At 39.4% G+C, this 21217-nt stretch overlaps 1 protein-coding gene across 2 annotated transcripts; it reads left to right on the top strand.

Moving 5' to 3' along the window:
* The first annotated feature begins 304 nt into the window (after positions 1–304).
* On the top strand, positions 305–20392 carry PAIP2 (poly(A) binding protein interacting protein 2). Of its 2 annotated transcripts, none has more exons than XM_026710466.2 (4): positions 305–464; positions 12825–12984; positions 14239–14418; positions 19298–20392. In XM_026710466.2, exons 2-4 carry the CDS (start codon positions 12847–12849, stop codon positions 19352–19354), a joined length of 375 nt encoding a protein of 124 aa, XP_026566251.1. In that variant the 5' UTR covers positions 305–464; positions 12825–12846; the 3' UTR covers positions 19355–20392. The 2 variants fall into 2 exon arrangements, with proteins under 2 accessions (XP_026566251.1, XP_026566250.1); XM_026710465.2 differs by having other exon boundaries at positions 310–515.
* Positions 20393–21217: the final 825 nt, after the last annotated feature.

The following is a 21217-nucleotide window of genomic DNA, read 5'->3' as shown; positions in this document are numbered from 1 at the left end:
GCTCGCTCTCTAAAATATCATAGACAGTATTCTTAAGAATGCTTCATCGCAGTTCTCGAGCCAGGCTTAGACAGACAGCGTCAAATATGACAAAATATTTCTTAAGCCAGTTTGAAAGGGAAAGCCCTTTCAAAATTTTCTCCTCAGGGACGAGAGCGAGAAGAAGCCTTCCAAGGAAAAAGAGCCCTTGTTCACCCAGCCAGAAATCGCTCTAGACTTTTAGTAGATCTACGGTCGTTGCCGGAAGTGAAAGAACTTGCGTAGAAACGGGTATTCGCCAAAAAAAAAAAAAAAAAAACACACGCAGGCGGAGGAAGTGACATCACATCCGGCCAATGAGGGGGGGGGCGCTTGTTGTGTATCCAAAGGAAGGGGGTGGCAAAGGAGAAAGGGACCTGAATAAAGAAGGGCGAGAAGCAACGGCCAGCTTGGAGCCTCCGTGTCTGAAAGGCTGCTTACGCGAGGTGCGCCTCAAGGGTCGGAAGCGCAGGAGGGGCGGGGCCGACCATTTGAAGGTGCCTCCATTTCTTCTCCATTCGCCTCTTTTATCTTTCCCTTAACACCCCCCCAACCCCGCCCCTGAACTCCTGGGCAGAAACGACGAGCGCCCCTGAGGGGAAAGACGAAGGACGCCACGGCTCAAGAGGGTAGAGGGGGAGCTCGTAGAACCCAACGGCCTCGCCTCTTTTCGGGGCTCGAATTCTCTCGCTGGTTTGCTCCATCTCTTCCCCTTCCCCCTAACCCCCCCCCAAAAAAAAACTCCCCATCCATCCGGGTATCTGGAGAAGTGTACTACCTGTCTATGGGGGGGGCGTGGTGCATGATGGGATAGCGCCGCTGCTTTCCACAGCTTCACCCTCCCCGTGGGGGTGGTGGGGAGTGGGGGGGGGCGGAGCCGTCGCGCGCGCGCGCTCTCTGAAGGAATGGAACAAAGAGGGCGAGTGGGCGGGGCGCGGCAGGGGCGCGCGGCCGGGGCGGGGCTTGCCTGGAGAAGGGGCGGAGCTGAAGTCAGGCTTTGGGTGTCTCGACGTCTCTTGTCTGGGGCAGAAAGGCTCGGTCTTGGTTTTTTTGTACAGGCCAGAAGGCAGCTGAGGAGACCCGGAGGTAATAAGGTGACAGTTAAGGCTGGGACCCAAGGAGATTGACGCCTTGTGACAGGGGGATCATCTGAAACTTCTCCCATCGTCCCCCAAAGGTGCTTCCCCCAAGAGCCAACTGAACTTTAGATAAGAGAAAGCATATATCTACCCAAACACATAACACACATATACACATGCTATATGCACACGTGCACACACACACATATGTACACGCATGCACATACACACACCTATATATACACTGCTCAAAAAAATAAAGGAAACACCAAGATAAGACATCCTAGATCTGAATGAGTGAAATATTCTTATTAAATACTTCGTTTCATTACATAGTTGAATGTGCTGACAACAAAATCACACAAAAATGATCAATGGAAATCCAATTTAGCAACCCATGGAGGTCTGGATTTGGAGTTACACTCAAAATTAAAGTGGAAAAAAACCACGACAGGCTGATCCAACTTTGATGTAATGTCCTTAAAACAAGTCAAACTGAGGCTCAGTGGTGTGTGTGGCCTCCACGTGCCTGTATGACCTCCCTACAATGCCTGGGCATGCTCCTGATGAGGTGGCGGATGGTCTCCTGAGGGATCTCCTCCCATACCTGGACTAAAGCATCCCCCAACTCCTGGGCAGTCTGTGGTGCAACGTGGCTTTGGTGGATGGAGTGAGAGATGATGTCCCAGATGTGCTCAATTGGATTCAGGTCTGGGGAACGGGCGGGCCAGTCCATAGCATCAATGCCTTCGTCTTGCAGGAACTGCTGACACACTCCAGCCACATGAGGTCTAGCATTGTTGTGCATTAGGAGGAACCCAGGGCCAACCGCACCAGCATATGGTCTCACAAGGGGTCTGAGGATCTCATCTCGGTACCTAATGGCAGTCAGGCTACCTCTGGCAAGCACATGGAGGGCTGTGTGGCCCCCTAAAGAAATGCCACCCCACACCCTTACTGACCCACTGCCAAACCAGTCAGGCTGGAGGCTGTTGCAGGCAGCAGAACGTTCTCCACGGCGTCTCCAGACCCTGTCACGTGTCACATGTGCTCAGTGTGAACCTGCTTTCATCTGTGAAGAGCACAGGGCACCAGTGGTGAATTTGCCAATCTTGGTGTTCTCTGGCAAATGCCAAACGTCCTGTTGGGCTGTAAGCACAACCCCCACCTGTGGATGTCGGGCCCTCATACCACCCTCATGGAGTCTGTTTCTGACCGTTTGAGCAGCCAAATGCACATTTGTGGCCCACTGGAGGTCATTTTGCAGGGCTCTGGCAGTGTTCCTCCTGTCCCTCCTTGCACAAAGGCGAAAGTAGCGGTCCTGATGCAGGATTGTTGCCCTCCTAAAGCCTCCTCCACGTCTCCTAATGTATTGGCCTGTCTCCTGGTAGCGCCTCCATGCTCTGGACACTACGCTGACAGACACAGCAAACCTTGCCACAGCTCGCATTGATGTGCCATCCTGGATGAGCTGCACTACCTGAGCATGAGACTCCGTCTCATGCTACCACTAGAGTGAAAGCACTGCCAGCATTCAAAAATGACCAAACCATCAGCCAGGAAGCATAGGAACTGGGAAGTGGTCTGTGGTCACCACCTGCAGAACCACTCCTTTATTGGGGATGTCTTGCTAACTGCCTATGCTTTCCACCTGTTGTCTATTCCATTTGCACAACAGCATGTGAAATTGTCAGTCAGTGTTGCTACCTAAGTGGACAGTTTGATTTCACAGAAGTGGGATTGACTTGGAGTTACATTGTGTTGTTTAAGTGTTCCCTTTATTTTTGTGAGCAGTGTATACACACACACACACACACACACACACACACGTATATTTATATATAAATATAAATTACTGTCCATTTTGAGTACGTAGCAAAAAGAGGAAACTTGAGAGTTCACAAGGTTGATGCTGTCTGGGACAAAACTGAGGCTGAATCTGGATGTTCTGCTTCGGGCACCAGGAAGCCTCCTCCCAGAAAGTAACAAGGAAAAAGAGGTCATGAAGAGGATGTGTAGCATCTCAGATAATCCCGTAGACTCTGCCTAAGCATTTCTTATGTGATAGGTCCTGGATAGAAGGGAGTAACCTGCCAATGATCTTTTCTGCCATCCTCACCGCTCTCTGAAGCAGTAATGTTTCCAAATCAGAGTGTAATGCAATCTGACAGGATGCTCTCGATTGTCCCTCTAGAGCAAGGGTCTTCAAACTTGGCAAGTTTAAGACTTTGTGGACTTCAACTCCCAGAATTCCTGAACTAACGTGCCTGGAGGAGGAATTCTAGGAGTTGAAGTCTACAAGTCTTAAAGCTGTCAAGTGCCCTAGAGAAAGTGGTAAGGATAGGAGGAGAAAATGAACTTTTCTCATGCTGGTCCAGAAAATCCAATTGCCTCTTAAAAAAAAAAAAAAAAGCACCCTTGGGCCAACCATGACCTGGATGACTGAGAATCTCCATAGACATTGTTTTGCCATCCGTTTGCATGAATTACAGGCAGTCCTCAACTTGCAGCAGTTCACTTAGTGGACTGAAAAAAAGTGACTTGTCACTATTTTTCCACCTTTATGACCCTTGCAGCATCCTCATGATCATGTTTTACATTCAGGTGCTTGACAGCCGACTCTCTCATTTATGACAGTTGCAACATCCTGGGATCATGCAATCCACCTTTTGCAACCTCCTGACAAGCAAAGTCACTTAACAAATATGGCAAGAAAAGTCGTAAAATGGGGCAAAACTCACTTAACAAATTTCCTACTAAGCAACATAAATTTGTGGTCTTAAGTTGAGGGCTACCTGTACTTATTATAGTAGTCGATCCGACACCTCAGAAAACTGAGGTGTGGATCCTGTTAATTTTTCCACAGAATCTCTTTGGAAGTTGTGCTAATTCACAAATCATCCATGAACCCTAGCAACTGCATGCAATTATGCTTATGCCCAAAATTGAATCTTAGATCTGTGAGTTAGACCACTGGCGTCAAAACACATCCGGTCTGTAAAGGGGAAAACTCTTTGTGCAGTTGGATAGATGTTTATCAAACTATTATTTGTGTATGACCCCCATCTCACTGAAGCTGACTCGGCAGCTTACAGACATTGAATAAAATACACTCTAAAACATGAAAACAATAAATAAGGACCTTAAATTTAAAATTCAGTTAAAATAAAACTAGCAGGAGGGAGTAAAATGCTCCCAGGCAAGCAGTGAGCTGTTACCTACCCTATTAGCCACCTCCAAAGTCCCATACCCCATTGGGGCCCCTGACAAGTTGTCACAGCCATGTCTTCAAGGCCTTTCAGGAAGCCGAAAGGATGGGAGTAGATCTGACCTCAGGAGGGGAGAAGGTGTTCCAGAGACCAAGAGCCATGTCAGAAAAAATTATTGTGGACCCACCAGCTGAAGTTCCTTGACTGACGGGATCTTCAGCATGCCCTTTCTGCGGCATGGGTGGGGCAGGCTCATCCCATCAGGGTCAGCTGGTTTCTTAGATAGCCTGGACCCATGTCATGATAGGCTTTCAAGGTGATAGCCAACACCTTGAATTGCACCTAGACTATCTCCAAGCGTTGCATCTAATGTTTTATGATGAATGTATTTTTACACTGACTATGATAATGATCTATTGCTATTGTTGTATGTACACTGAGAGCTTATGCACCGGAGACAAATTCTTGTGTGTCTAATCACACTTAGCCAATAAAGAATTATAATTCTAAATGTACAAGGATAGTTAGTGCCGTTGATTTGTTAAAAGCAAACAATTGCCTTTAATGTCTAGAATTTTGATTTGCTTAGATACTAACTATTGACTTAAATTTCTGGTGGAAGAAAGGTCGAGAGAAAGCACTAAAAAGCCTTCCATGATACACTTTTTTCAGATGGGCTAATCTTTTTAATTTTTTAATTTTTTATTTTTTTTATTTGTCACATTTATACCCCCCCCCCCCCCCAATGTCACACAAGGCAACTCTGGGTGACCATCTCCCAGAGTTGGTTTTAATTGTAGCACTCCAAGAAACAAAATGATCTCAAAAATGATCTCAGTTGGATTTATTTGCAAGTGTCCTGTTTTTCCAAGAAGAAGGATAAGTCTAGACTCTATGTGAGTTCTTTCCCCAATTTTATCCTCTGAAGAATTCTACCAGATACTTAAAGCTGGAAGATAGTTGCTTAAGCTAATGTTACCAGCAAGAATCTGGTCAAGTGAAGTTTTGAACCTAGATGCTATATTCTTTATTTTTTATCCCGACATACGTGAATAAATCATGCTATCTTCTGTAGATCAAAAGCAATTAGCTAAAAAACAAACTTCTGCTTGGGTATTTGGAAAGATCAGACATGCATTTCCTGCATCTTGTTTTCAGTTAATTCTGTAGTGGAACAGAATAAAAAGGATCTTGTCTCTGGGAAAAGCATATGGATATATAGGACAGCAGTCTTAAGCCCGATTAATAATGGGATGAAAGCTACATCCTGGAAAAAGATATAGCAACTCATTTCTATTTTGTTGCGGGTGGGGTGGGGATGGGGGTTCTTTTTGTAGTAAACATTCAGTTTTGGAGTTTAGTTTTGTCCATTTGGTGGTGTCACATTTAGAAAAATAAAAATATTTCTTTGTGTCATCTGAAAGGGCTGTTTTTAATGTTTAAAATAATACAGTGGAGCTGAGATTTGGTGGGAAAGCAAATCGGTAAGGGTAATGTCAACTTTAAAATGTTAGCACTTTTTTGGTAATCAAAATCTTATTATTTGGATAAGAATGAATTGCTTTACAGATATATGAGCTTCCATGATAACAAATAATACTAATACAGTAGCTATTATAAGCACTAGAGGCAACCACTACTTCCAGTGAATTCTTGATGCCCGGCCGTTACTGTAGGTATAACAGCATTTTCCCTTCTGTTCCGTCATGTCTGATTCTCAGAGACTGCCTAGGGAAGTCCATGCAATTTGCTTGCAGATTTTTTGAAAAGTTATTTGCTTATGCCTCCTTCCTACATCTGAGAAAAGGTGACTAGTTCAAGGTCACCCAGCTGACTATTCTTAAGGTAGAACTCAGAGTTCTGTTTCTAGCTGGGTACTTTAACCACTACCCCAAACTGATTCTTATAAAAGCATATAGTCGTGGCTAAAAGTCTGTATCTCCATATGCGTTAGCATATTTATCAAGTATTTCCACTCACTGGAGCTTATGGTATAATTTTACTGCTTCTCACCTTTTCCAATTTTCAAATGAAAGTAGAGCTGTACACTAGGAGTGTAGAGTTGCAAGGCCATCCAATCACTGTGTTAATATTAAATTGCCCAATTTGTACTTAGGTACCCTTTGGAATGTGCTTGGAGGCCAAAATCTTCACTTTCAAACCACTGAAAAAAATGCACATAACACATTTTTGTATCATACAAAAAACTATTGTTTAAAGAATAGTTGCTATGTGCTCACTAGATAGATGTGCACAAACACTATTCCTGACCGTTTCCATGAGGAGTTGCTTTTGATGAATTCACAAACGGATGTGAATACATGTAGATGAGAGAATTAGTAAATAATGTGAAAAGAATCGCTCAAGCCTAAATCACATATACAGAGAGACACAGACACATGCTAGGGCTTAAATTGATAAAAGTTTATTATTGCCTGTAAAACATTCTTGTTTGATTAGGGCAAGGATTTTTCAAGATAACGTTTTGAAAGTTATGATTCAGGTTTTCGATATTGAACAACTGTGATTATCTAAGGGAAGCAACCCTTTAAGATAATGGTCTATGAAATGCAATAATTGAAAGCATTTCATAAGTTTCCAAAGTATTTCTCATAGATTTTCTCCTTATTGCTTGAAATAATTTATATCACTTCAAGTATGGTATATTATCTGACACAGGTGCTGCTGTAAGGCTTATTTTAAACAGTAGCCTCCCAGCAGTAGGAGGAGGCTGAGTTATAGCCATCAAGTCATGGTTAAACCGTAATATGAAACACAGCTTCTTAATTTATCATTTCAGTACTGCAGGCCTCATTTCAGTTTTCTTAAATCATAATTTAGTTAACCAGCATTAAGATCCTGAATATTTCTAACTATTTGAAAATTATATTTCTCAAAAAAAATCACAATCACTTTACAAATCAGTTTGTGATAGCTACAATATAGTAAAATGCCTAATAGTAGAACTGTTGTGTTATATCTATATATACAAGTAATCCTCAGTTTAAGACTGAGTTCTGTTCCCAAGGACTATCCTTGTCAAATATGTATGTAAGCCAGAACAGTATTACCATATAACACTGTATTATTCTGCATTTAATTTGAATTTTGCTGCAGTAGACTTAGTTCTTAACTATGGGTCATCCTTAAACTGGGGCATCCCTAACCTGGGAATAACAGAAACCAATGAGTATAATACAATCTAAACTAGGGACATACATAATAAAATAAAATATATTATAAAAATTGATTAATAAACGTTTGTCCACAGTTAATGAATGGTGTGGTCCATTATACAGACTACTAGTGCAAACATAGGATATTTTGGAATCCTCATCGAAAAGAAGTTTGAAAGCACACTCCCTGCCTGGAAATTTCTTCAAGATCAGAGAAATGAAAGTCAGTCTTCAGTGCTTAGGTAGGAAGTACGTAGTAGCATTTCTATTGAGCCAGTGTTCCATGTGTCCAGAGAGACATGGGAGTACCCTTAAATGTCCAAAAAGAACTATTGAGGGAAATGCATCCAGCCTGGCTAAAGTAAGGCATTACAAAATTTCAGAATCATCATGGACCCTTTCAGAAGAATATGATGAATAATAAGGTGTACAAACCTCGCTTAATTTAAAATAAATAAATAAATCTGCATTGATGCTAAGAGTTACCGTGTGACTTACTGCTTTTAATTTTTCACAAATGTCTGAAATAAATACTGAGAGTATTTACACCAAGACAAATTCCTTGTGTGTCCAATCACACTTGGCCAATAAAGTATTCTATCTTCTATCTATAAGGCATCTTTTATCAAATTTAAAGGACGCTTTGGCTGTTAAAATATTTTATAATTTGAATACTGGCATTCTAATCTAGATTTAAGTTTGTATCCAAGAAAATGTTTTACAAGTTAATAGTTCTAAATATTTGGAGTTAATATAAGGAAGAAGGCAGCTATTTTTCCATTGATTTTACTGATTTTCAGCATTTGTCTCTTAGCTCATAAAAGAAAAAAGAAATAATACTGTATAATGTATACAGTACTGTGTTTAGCTCTGTTGTGGAGCTTTTGAAGCACTTCATTTGAGCTTGAAAAGCAAAAATATAATTATTAATTTACCCCCTAAACAGTTGAAAAAAACATGTTTTTCATCTTTTGTTGAGACCACCATCACATAATGTTATACAATACGGACAATTGTAATTAATACGGCAGAGATAATTGGGAACCTGTTCTTTTGGAGCGATTATACAGGTTTTTGGGATTTGCTCATTTTAAATCATCCTTCAGAGGTGAGCTTTGTGAGGTCATAGTCTCATTTGACATCAGAATCCCATGAACTCCTGTATAGCAGGATAAATCAGGAAGAGACATAGAGCTGCCAGAGGGAAGTCTGTATTTAAACACAGCTCCCTTTGATTGTTGCAAATGGAGAGAGGAACATGATGAAATTTCTAAGGTGACTAGCCGCAAACTGAGTAATAGAGTCTATATGTTTTAAACAAAATTTGAAGTAAGCACAAGGGTTTGTTTGAATACATCTTTACTTTTTAAGCAATATTGTAAAGTATTCATTAAAGAGTATTTTTGTTTCCCTATGGGTACAATGGTAAATTTGGCTTTTAAATTGCAGATTATAATAATCAGTGGTGGTATTCAAAATAAAGTTGCCACCGGTTAGGTGGGCGTGGCTTGGTGGCCGCGCTTTGCGCGCATGCACACGCTTTGCGTGCACACGCGCACCAAACACGCACTTTACGCAGGTGCAGAGGCGTTCTAACTTGCCTCCTGCAAGCCTGCACGATGGTGGTCGCTGCAGCAGCTGCCACGTGGCGCTATTTTGCACCGCGCAAAGCAGCTGTGCTTTGAATTCTGGGGATAAAAGTGAATATGGGAGCCCGGGCAGGCGGGTGGGCCAACCACAGAGCAGCAAAGAGAACCGGTTCGGTCTCCACTGCTCATCGCTGCTACCGGCTCTCTAGAACCAGGCAAAACCGGTCGAATACCACCACTGATAATGCAATGTATGCTTCCAATAGGTGGTGTCTGAGAAATTTTATAAGAACATCATTTCTTCACTGCTAATAATGGCTGAAGAACAATGTAATATTTAAGGTTTTTATGATGTGTAGTCAGATTAATAAAAGCACAGTTAAAATTGCAGGTCTAGCATTACATTCTTATTTTTAAAAAATCACCTTGGATATTACTGCTGTGTTTTTAATAATCTCATATATTTAAGACTTGAATCATATTTTAAAACAGCAACTTATTTTTAATTTCAATGTTCTTCATCTTTAACAAGCTGGTTTTTCTTTCTGGGTTGGCAAGACAATATGTGAATGTCTTCGGCAAACCATAACATGATTTTTCAGGTTCTCTGTGGACTAGAGCCAGAATTACTTCTGTACAGGGAAGGAGGTTTTGGGACATCCATGGGGCGGGGGCGGGGGCGGGGGTCAAGATTAAAATGGGGATGCAACCCGGAAATTGAAGCCCTGCAGTATCATGCATATTGCATGCACATAAAAATTGAGGGCCTTTGATTGGCCAGCCAAACCTATCTTTGGATATCATTCTCTCTCCCTGCCCCTCCCCATCCCCCCCAAAAAACACATTGTGGTGTATTTCATTTACAGCAAAGACTGAATCCCTGCTGGAATAAGAAGGTTATTTTTGTCAGTCCAGTTCTCTCTTTCTAATACACTTACATTGTTCTAGAACCATGATGATGAACCTGTGGCACCTGTGCCAGAGGTGGCACACAGAGCCCTCTCCCTCGGCACGTCAGCCGTGGTCACCCCAACTCATCTCCACCACACGTGTGTGCACACACCTCCTGATGGCCAGCTATTCTTTGGGTGTCTGCCATGCATGTCCAGGGGGCATCTACAGAGGTCACACACGCACGTGCGGGGCACACACATTGCATTTTGGGGATGTGCGTGCTCTTTGGGCACTTTGGTGCCAAAAAGTTTAGCAATCACTGTTCCAGAATATTCACTTGTCTTGCGGAACAGTTTTTCAAGAGGCTAAAGATGCAATAACAGTGTAGAGAGTCTTGGCCTTGAGAGAGATACTTTGAAGCCATTACAAAAGGTAAAAGGACAGAAGCTTTTCTTAAAAGAGTGGAAAGGAAAGAATATTAGGAAGAGACCTAGGTGGGTTCTTCCCTGACTCACTGTGATATAAGACAGGCGGGAAGAAAAGAAAAAAAAAAGACTTGCAATTATTACAGTCTATCTCAACGAAGCTTAGTTCTTGTGGAACCTGTTTCCTGATCTGGACAACCTCCAACAACTGATAGAAAAGCATCGTTTCCTTCCTCCAGTAAGGAAATGCGTGTAACATTTTTCTGTTCAAGCCAATGCATTTTGGATTGCAATATAAATATATGTGGTGTCTTCCAGAGAATTTTGATCTCTGGTGCCCTCCTCCCTGATAATTGGCCCTTCTAACTATAGCTTAACAGGGGCATGATGGCTTAGCAGTTAAGGATGCTGAGCTTGTCAGCTGGAGCTGACAGCCTGCGTTTGAGACCCGAGTGCTGTGTGATGGGGTGAACTCTCCTTACTTGCCCAGTTTCTGCCCACTTCTAGCAGTTCGAAAGCATGCAACTGTGAGTAGATAAATAGGTACCACTTTAGTGGGAAGGTGTAACAGCATTCTGTGCACCTTGGCACATAACCAGTCCTGCCACATGACCACGAAAATGTCTTTGGACAATGCTGACTCTCTCGGCTAAGAAACAGATGAGCACCACCTCCTCGAGACAGACATGACTGGACAGGAGAAACTTCTGACTTTAACTGTGGCTTATGGGAATTGAAGGATAGTAGGTTTTCCACTCCCACTGTGAAATATATCGGTTTCCATTGTGTTTACACTGGAAGCAACAAATATTAGAAATAAAATGGTTCCATTATGGCTTATTATTTAAAGTTACCTTAAATAACAAAGCTTCGTGGCATTTTTTTTTTGGATTTTTTTCAATTTGGATGGACAGCTAATGGGTGACACAAAATTGCTAATATTATTGAGTCTTAACACATTATGATATTCCTGTAGTTCTCATTTAACAACCACAGTTGGGACCAGCAATTCCATCATTAAATGGAGCAGTTGCTAAGTGAATCCACACCTATGTTTATGATCTTACTTCAGTTTTCTTCTGCTTTAAAAATTGTAAATGTGAGGATTGATCCTAAAGTTATTTTTTCACTATTGTTGTAACTGCATACAGTTAGCAAATGAGGTAGTCATTAAATGAGGACCGTCAGTAGTCAGAAAGGCACTTTCTGGCAGACTAAAAAATGCAGTTACTGTTTGGATTCATGGAACTGTTATAGCTGGGCATTATTATAGCTCAAAAGCCCGGATACTTGTTCTGTTCAGAGAAAGTAATTGAAGTTTGGTGCAAGCACTGATGCTGGTATATAGCATTCTAAAACTGTATTTTGCAAAGATGAATTGATAACTTGCAGATGCGAAATCCTTCAAATGCAAAAAAAATAAAATAATCAAAGATGCCTCGGTTGCAAGCTTAATGACTGAAAGGATGATGTGCACGTTACATATTTGTTGCTGTAGAACCAATTTAGTGAGATTGAAAAGCTTTTACAGATACTAATAGTAAAACTGATGTCTCACTTGGTTAAATAAAACCATATTGAGCTAGACAGTAACACAATGTATATACCACAGGAGAATATCTGTAGCTCACGATTGAAATGAGGGCTCTTGTATTATGGATGTTTTATTATTAGTTTTTAATTCTTGCCTGCCAAGAATTCATTGAAAATAACAGGCTCAAATCAAAACATATAAAACCTTGAGGAATTTAAAAGAGTTTTTAAAAAATATTTAAAAGAGGAAAAGCTTGAAAAAAGTAATAGCTCACTAAGGCAGGTGTGTCAAATGCACGTCGCAGCGTCATGTGATGTATCACAGTTTTCCCCCCTTCGCTAAACCGGGTGTGAGCATGGCCAGCATGTGTTGCATCCGGCCTGTGGGCTGCGAGTTTTGACAGCCCTGCACTAGGGAATTTATATCCAACATATAATCTCCTGTACTGCATAGCCACAGGTTTGGGAAACCCAGAGAACAAAATAACTAGAGACTGCAAGCTTTTGACCAATTTAGACTTCTTGTCGATAGGATCTGTGAGGAAACAATGGATGGAGGGGAAGATCACTGTGCTTGGCTGCTTTTGAATAGCACAAATAATGCCTTTATGTCCTCCTTGCCAAATTTCTGGATGGGTTCCTATTTGATACAGACCTGTATATACTAGAACTAGACCTCTGCTTGAAGAAGACAATGTAAATTCACAAGAGCAATCCCCAAGCTCATGTTGTCCTTTCTTTCCTTATCTTCCTCTTGTCTTCCTAGTTTATTGAAAGTTCAAGTAGACAGACAAACAAACCTGTATGGAAATATCAGTGACATCACAGGGGTCTGACATCTAAGCATATGTTGCTATAATTTCAACTAAAAATCTTAACCTCTGGGGACCCTGTCTTTCAGGCTTAAGCTCAAAGGCACAACCATGAAAGATCCAAGTCGTAGGAGTACTAGTCCAAGCATTATCAGTGAAGATATGATCATGAATGGTCACTCTCATGAAGATGATAATCCATTTGCAGAATATATGTGGATGGAAAATGAAGAGGAATTCAACAGGCAGGTAAGTGGGAGGATGTTGTAATGACGAGGCAGTCGAGTTGTTTGATCATGATCAACTGAATCATGATGATCTTTATTAGAGTCTAGTCTTGAAGCATTTATACACATTTTTAGTTATCCTCCATCACTGGTTAATTTGGTTACTGCTTAACTTTCGTTACTGTTTAGCATAGTAATTAACACAATTAATTAACTCTAGTTAAAGTCTAACATATGTTTACTTCCTCTCTCTAATCCTCCTCTAGATTAGTGACTTTGTTTGTCTGAGTTGTATTTGCTTGGACACATTCTTTATCTGAGGTTTGCCATCCGAGATAGGAACATTCCTGCAATTACAACTCTACAGGAGGATACATTGCCTCTTGTGTTTTTTCTTCTGCATTTTTGGAAAGATCCCACTTTTTTCCTGTTAATCTAGTATTCTTCCAGTGTTTACTATGAATCTCTAAACAAAAAAGATCCTTTAACTCTGTTGGATTGAAGAATAGTAGATTTTTGATGGTAGGTCTATTTGCATTTGCTGTTTAACTACCACTTAATGTGCAATGCTATATGTTGGGTTCTTGGTGCTATTTCCTTACAAACATCTCACTGCCAGGCTGGGTAACATCATTAGTGCAGCAGAGAGTGGAGGTATAGTTTTTATATGTAGTCTGCCAAACTTGGTTGGAGTTTAGTTTCTCTCCAGTTGTTTATCTAGTGCTATTTCCTGGTTATCTAGATGTTGGCTTTGTTATCTGGGTTGACTTTTGGTTAATTATTTTAATGGTACACAGATAAGGTTTATCTCTTATTTTTTAGTAATGATAGTGGTGGCTCAAGGTTGACTCGGCCTTCCATCCTTCTGAGGTGGGTAAAATGAGGACCTGGATTGTTAGGGGCAATACGCTGTAAACCACTTAGAGAGAGGGCTGTAAAGCACTATGAAGCGGTATATAAGTCTAAGCGCTACAGCAGAAAAAGAAGCTAAGAGAACACCAATGGGTGGGAGGGGGAAGGGATAGTTTGAGTGACAGAGGAAGAGCCTTTTAGGGCTCAGACCCAGTGTTGTGGCAGTGTGGAAGAAGCAGGCATCTACACTTCCTTTTCCTTTTCTGCATCTGCCCTCAATTGCCGCAGCTTATGGGAGGGAGCTCAACACCTGAGCTCTCCTAACGTTTTGGGGACGATCCATCTGAGAGGTTTTTCCTCAGGGCTCAGACAGTTCTACTCAGCTCCCTTGATAATAGATTTCCTTCTGTCGTTCCAATTAAAGATTGAAGAGGAATTGTGGGAAGAAGAATTTATAGAACGTTGCTTCCAAGAAATGCTGGAAGAAGAGGAAGAGCACGAATGGTTTATCCCAGCAAGAGATCTTCCGCAAACGATGGATCAAATTCAAGACCAGTTTAATGATCTTGTTATCGGTGACAGTTCGTCACTGGAAGATCTGGTGGTAAGCATCCCATTTTAAAAATTGAATTATTTTAATCAAGCACCTTTCTTCAAATGTTACCAGTGTACTTTGTCAGCCGTCTCACTCAGAAGCTAGCTGAGATGTGGCCTCCTGACAACAAGTGTACCATCTTATTCTCCTTCTTCTAAACTTTTCATATAGTCCAGGTGAAAGTATTTATTTTTGTCAAATGCACAGGTGTGCATTGGGAGAGAAGAATACATGGAACCATTTGAGAGGGCAAAGATTGGACATGTGGCTAAGTGATTAGCAAAGCGGTTTAATTCTTGTAGGGTTCAGAGGTCTCTCTATTTTAACTTTTCCCTCTGCATTTGATACCATTTGAAGGTCTGGTAGATGAGAAGAGCCAGGAAGCACTTTCTTACTAGCATTTGCTGTAGTTAAGTCGACTGGCCATGGTGCGTAGTACTATTTTCTAATATATAGGCTTTAATTACTTTTAAATTGAAAGGGTAAAATCAGGAGAATATGAAAATGAGTATAGATCATAAAGGATAACTAGAACATTAAACATTTAAATATTTCCATGATTTTTAAGCCAACCTGTGGTTCCTTTGATAAGTTACAAATGAGGTAACTTATTTAAATACAGGAGCCTGTGGAGCATTACATTTTAGCTCATATTCAGCATGCACATATTTTTCCCAAAGTTACAATATTGGTTTATTTGTATTTACTGGGTTTGATAAGTTAAATTTTACATAAATTTTACTAATAAAGCAAGCTCCTGTTCTGAAGAAAATGCATTTTGCTTTTAAATGATTCCTATACCAGCAGGCGGTGTCTTGAAGGAACTTGGGTCCCAGATTGGCACCCACTGTCCATGTTTTTTTGCAAGTACTTTTTTTTTTACAAAGTCCTGGTACATTTTTTTAGCTATCCAACTAATTAAAATCCTTCAATGGTGAGAAAGTTGGTGAATCCTTGGGTGCCATCCATAATCCTGCAGTCTTATTAATGGATAAAGAGGTTATGGTTAAATAAATAATATTCCAAATGATATTCTGTGTTGTGTCTTTATTAGACACATTCAGACAACCCTGCTTGTCTTTGTTGGAAAAAGTATGTGAAATAACTGTATTAAGAGGCCAATTGAGTCAGATGGTCCAGTTAATGAGAGAGCAATCAGTTTTAGAGGTGCTCTCCATGTTTTTAAACGTTGCTTCATTTAAAACATCCAAGAAAAAAAGTAAGAGAAACATTATTTTAAAATAACTGAAGAGTAAACATTGATTATCACAAGATAAGTAATTTATATGAGAGCTTCTTATGTGTATGTACATATACACACATTCATCCACAAAGGTTTCAATAAAAGATAACAATATTTCATTGTAATTGTCCATGCATAATCTATGTCAATAGCCAACTCATTTATAGGATGCATGTAACATGTTATCTTCAGGCTACTGGGTAATTCATAAATTTGTCTTAAATTTAAATTTAGTTTGAAGAACTAACCTCTTGGGAATAATAAGGACATGGAGAATTCATTTCCATTGTTCATCTGTCAGTTTCCTTGAGGTCAGTATGTAGTTCAAAAGAATGTTTGCATCTAAAAATTATAAACCTTGTTTCAAAGTCAAAATATATGTAAATTATTTCTTCCAAGAAGATAAAATCATGCTTTCATGAAGTATTACTCGAAGTGCATCATTATGATTTGTTCCTCATCTCTGAATCTCATATTTAAGTCATTATGATTTTCATGTATGTACTGAATTTATCAATTATTTAGATATTCTTATTCCATGGGGTATTTTCTCATATAATTATACTGAATATGAGTAAGAGATATATAGACGTTTCTTTGACATTGATGGGAATCATTCCTGTAAACGTTACCCTCTGGGATAGGATAAAGGCTTAAAAAGAAGGGTTTTTTTTTTATATTTTGCATGGAATTTCTTTATATGTAAAATAATACTTTAAAAAAACACAGTTCACTATTTTGTAAACATACAAGTATGTCTATAACAGAGTGTGTGAAGCAAAATGAATGTTGCATTCAGGAATGGCTGAGTCTTGACCTTTAACCCAACTGAAATCTTGAAGTGCTGATAAGAGCAGTTTATGCTAGACAGTCCACAAATATCCATGAATTGAAATGGTTGTAAAAAGGGGTGGGCCAAAATTCTTCCAAGGCAAGTTGATGTATTGATCAACTAGCGTTGGAAGCATTTGATTGAAGCCATTTCTGTGAAAGAAGGTTCTACTATTACTATATTACTAAAGTATCACATACTTTTTCCAGCAAGGACAGTAAACGTTGGCTCAGACTGTTGAGTAAAGAGGTGACAGAATGCAGTGTTTTAACCAGATTCTCTTTATCTATTAATAGGTTTTCAGTGAAGCTCAGATCCCGTTGTAAGTCTGCAGGGTTACAAATAGTTCTAAAGATCACATAAACTCTCCCTTACAATATAGTAGATACAATATCATAGTCTGATGATGTTCTCATTTGGTAGGTATTCTTAAAATTCTATTGCTTTGGTTGTAAATTAAAAAGCTTAGAATTTTGTATAAGATGAACTAATTTTTTAGCTGAAATTTCAGCCTGTTATCACTTACAGGGATATTGTTTTTTTTTTTTTAAAATGATAAATTCTAAACCCAGCCCAATGCAGACGGGACAATTTATTGTGCTTTTGATATTTGCATTAATACATTGAAATATTACCCTTCCTCTGTGTGTGAATTGAACACTTAATATGGATGGGCAGGTCTGTTGTGTGAATACCAAATGTACTGAACCAATCCAGTTGCTCTTATCATAGGTAAATTTCCTGTCTTTTTAGTATTCTGACTGAGAGCAACTTAAAGCAGTTTTTTTTAATATAGCACCTTTAAAGTTCGATTTTTTTAACCTCAATACAAACTGAATTCTTTTGTAATTGCCTCTACCTGCATATTAAGGTCATCCACTCTGCTCTGAATTTATAAGTTGGGTTGTATCTTATAAGGCACCACGTCATTTTGTAAGAGCAGGATTTGTGTACTGTAAGAAAAATATATGAAAGTTCCCGCTGTATCATGCTCTGCTTCGTATCATGGCCATACACATGAATCCAGAAATGTGGATAGGAAAATAATAGATTTAAAATCTTAGGACTTTGCCAAATCTCACAAGATTGATTTTGCATATTTTGGGTGAGAATATCAAAATCTTGTAAAATGTCAAATGCCATTACCAAATACTGAGAGATATGGCAATTTTCTAAAATTGCAATACTTTATTTATTTATATTGGATACCTGCACCATAGAGCAGCTTTGTGGAGCATAATCATCTCTGGCCCACAAATTGAGAACTGGTAACCTGGTCTCCTTTTAAGTCTAAATTGGGATTCCATCTGTTGGCAGGAAGTTCCATAGTTTATATATGTATTGGGCGAAGTATTTCACATGACCTCAACTTCCAATATTGTAAATAAAAAGAAGAATTGGATCTGTAGTTTCTGCACCATGCATGATGTTATACCACTTTATTATGTCTTTCCTTATTTACGTTAATCCAAGTGAAAAAACCCTCAAGTAGTCATTCCTCCTAAGGAACCTATTTCAGCCCCCTTATAATTATGGCTGCCCATTTATATACTTATTATTTTGTACCTTTTCAAGGTATAATCCCAAGTGTGCATAGTATTCCAGTCTCAATTTTAGACAGATAAATAAATGGCATTCCTTTTTTTTTCTTTTGCACGTTTTCAGTTTCTTTCTTAAATCTGGACACGAGAAGTGTCATTTTTAACAAGAAATGCTCTTTGAGTTTTGTTGAGTTGTGCACCCAGAGTCCATCATTCTTTTCTGATCATTCAAAGCAACCTCAACTCCCATTCATGGAAGTTACATTTGGATTTTATAAATATCCATCTGTATTACTTTTTGCTTGCTCATATTGATTTGCATTTGCCATTTTGAGGCCTATTTACTCAGTTTGGTGAGAGGTCCTTTTGGAGCTCTTCACAATATCTTTGTTATGAAAATGCAGATCTTTATGTCATTAGCAGATTGGATCACTTTACTCCTTAACTTCAGTTCAATTATAAACTAATTAAAAGCACTGATCCTACCACCAGTCCACAGGAATTTCACTTTGCACTGTTGTCTACTTGTCTCCTTTTTTTCTTATTCTTAAGCCAATTTCCAACCCCTAAGAAAATAAGCCTTTTTTAATCGCCTGGCTTCCAAGTTTGCTCAAGAACCTCTTAATAAGGGACATTTCCAAAAGTGCACACAGTGTCTGATGGATTTCCTCCTCTACGTTTTTATTAATATTGTCAAAACAAGTCTAGAAAATTAGTTTAGGGAGAGCAATATGTGATCCTCTAGATCAGGGGTGTCAAACTCGTGTCATCATGGCGGCGTCACGTGACGTACCTGTGACTTTTTTCCTTTTTGCTAAACCAGGCGTGGGCATGGCCAGCACGTGATGCATCCAGCCCGCAGGCCACAAGTTTGACACCCTTGCTCTGGATGCTGCTGCTATATTACAACTTCTGTTTGTCTTACAATAGCCAGTGGAGAAAAATGCTGAAAACTCCAATTTAACATCATCTGGAGAGCTACATGTTGTTCACTGATATATTCAGTTATTGTTGTGAAAGCTGGTTTAGCTCTATCAAAGGAGGAGATTGAGATCCTGGATTGGGTGCTATCAATCAACCCAGGGGATCCTGTCTGTCTGGCATGTAAGCTGACTAAGCTGTTTCCTTGGCAAGAGTATCTTGCTTTCTCCACTGAGACCTATTTTCAGGAGTGTTTTCACTGAAAAAAAAAACACCTGTTAAACGTGCAAATTTGTTCAAAACAAAACCTTAGGCTCCACAGTCTAAGCTTTTAAAATCTCTCTCTTCCAGGTCAAGAGTAATCTGAATCCCAATGCAAAGGAGTTTGTTCCTGGGGTGAAGTACTAAATATATGAGTAGACTGGGCCCTCTTTTGGTGGATGTAGCACAATTTCCACACTGTGAAGCCAGTATTAGAAGATTTAATTGTTAAAACGCTCTCTCTTCTTGTCACTGTGTTACACTTACGCATTGCCAAAGTTTTGTTAGTCTTGCATGCTTAATAAAAGTGCTGAGACTGTTATTAAGTCAACTGCTGTCAGAGGTTAATGAATTGGAAAAGTCTAATTGGATCCAGGCTTTTTGTGAGGGAGACAATAAGGAAGGAAGCACCAGTCATGTTGAGAAAAGTACCAAGTTTCTGAGAAACTCTTGCAATTCTGTTTTTAGAAGGATTCAGACTTTGATAAAGAGTGGTCTGTTTTACTTAAAAACTTATGGCGGTGTTGATATGCACCCAATAATGCCTTAATGTGAAAATAAAAGCAAGGTTTATCTGATTATGCAGATTAGCTGAATTTCAGTACTGCTATTAATTCCTCCCATTATCAAGCAAAACTTTACTCCACACTGTTCTTTTTTGAGGAAAGTGTGAATTGTAAAAATACCTGAATCACTTTTACAGGCCTGTATAGAATCCTTTCTCTCGGCTACAAATCTGGTTGGGGGGGGGAGGGGGAGGGGAGAAAATTTGGCAATTGAGATTATATTTGCAGCAAGTTATCATGTTGGAATGTTTGTCCCACTTCTGAGTTTAACGTGATGTGAAGTTGCACATCACAGATTCTTCCAGGAATCCAGAAACATGGCACTGCCTCTGTAAAATTTTACAATCTTAAAAATTGGATTCAATTGTAAATTTTAGCATTAGTGATTTGAGTGGTGCTTTTCCCTTGCTTTGTTTAATCATCACTACACAATAGTCTACAGCACAGCTTTTTTTAAAAAACACCTAGTACAGTTTTGGCTTCTTAAACTTCATATTTGGGTAGCTTACGCTGCCTTATGTGTTCAGTGTGAATAGTGTTTAAGTTGAAAATATTGTAAAAAAATTATATTTTTTCAAAAATATTTAAAAAAAAATAAATAACAGTAGAAATGACAAAATGCGTGTTCATCTTATTTGTGGCTTGTGAGAACGACTTTGTTGTCCTGTTCACACATTACATTTACAACCACCAATGCAAACCCAGAATCTGAGATGAAAGCTGGAAATGATGAAAAATTCTCAGAAATAGCCCAAATGACATTCTTGTCAGAAAAAGAGAGTCCTCTATAAAAGAAGCAAATTCAAGTAGGTGCAAATGTGTATTCATTTTGTCCCTTTATTTAATATCCTGGTTTGTCTTTATACAGTACTAAATGCCATAAATGTGAAAGCTTTTTAAATGCAATTGCGACCCTTTAGGATTGAAAGTGGCTATAGTCTTGCAAGCTGCCAATGAAACGATAAGATTGGTGGTGCAGGCCTTCAAGACTGACTACATGCAGAACATCAGGAATGTTTGCAGCAAAAAAAAGATGCCAGCATTTCAAGTGGACAACCATGAAAGCCAATTAGCTGATATATAAAAACCTGACCAAAGCTTATAGTAGTAGTTCTGGCGTGTAATTTCTCAGCACTTCTGCTCCTTTTCTACTTGTGGTAGCTTTATAGTACCCTTGCTTAATGATTGTTAGGAATCGAAAGAAACAGAACAGGGCTGGTTTGCTGCAGATGTACACCAAAAAAGAGCTCTGGGCAAAAGTGGTTTTGGGAAAAACGAACTGAAAAACCCAGGACATAAGTGGTGGTTTAATAGTGAATTTTAAAAACAGTTATAATCAACAGATGAAGATACAGGAAATCCTCAACATACAACTACAGTTGAGTCCAAAATTTATGTTGCTAAGTGAGAAATTTGTTAAGTGAGTTTTGCTCCATTCTACGAC

Source organism: Pseudonaja textilis, chromosome 1 (genome assembly GCF_049901715.1).
Source record: "Pseudonaja textilis isolate UNSWEBS1 chromosome 1, rPseTex1.2, whole genome shotgun sequence".
NCBI lineage: Eukaryota > Metazoa > Chordata > Lepidosauria > Squamata > Elapidae > Pseudonaja > Pseudonaja textilis.
The sequence above is the reverse complement of the archived record's forward strand: the minus strand, read 5'-3'. Positions and strand labels throughout refer to the sequence as shown.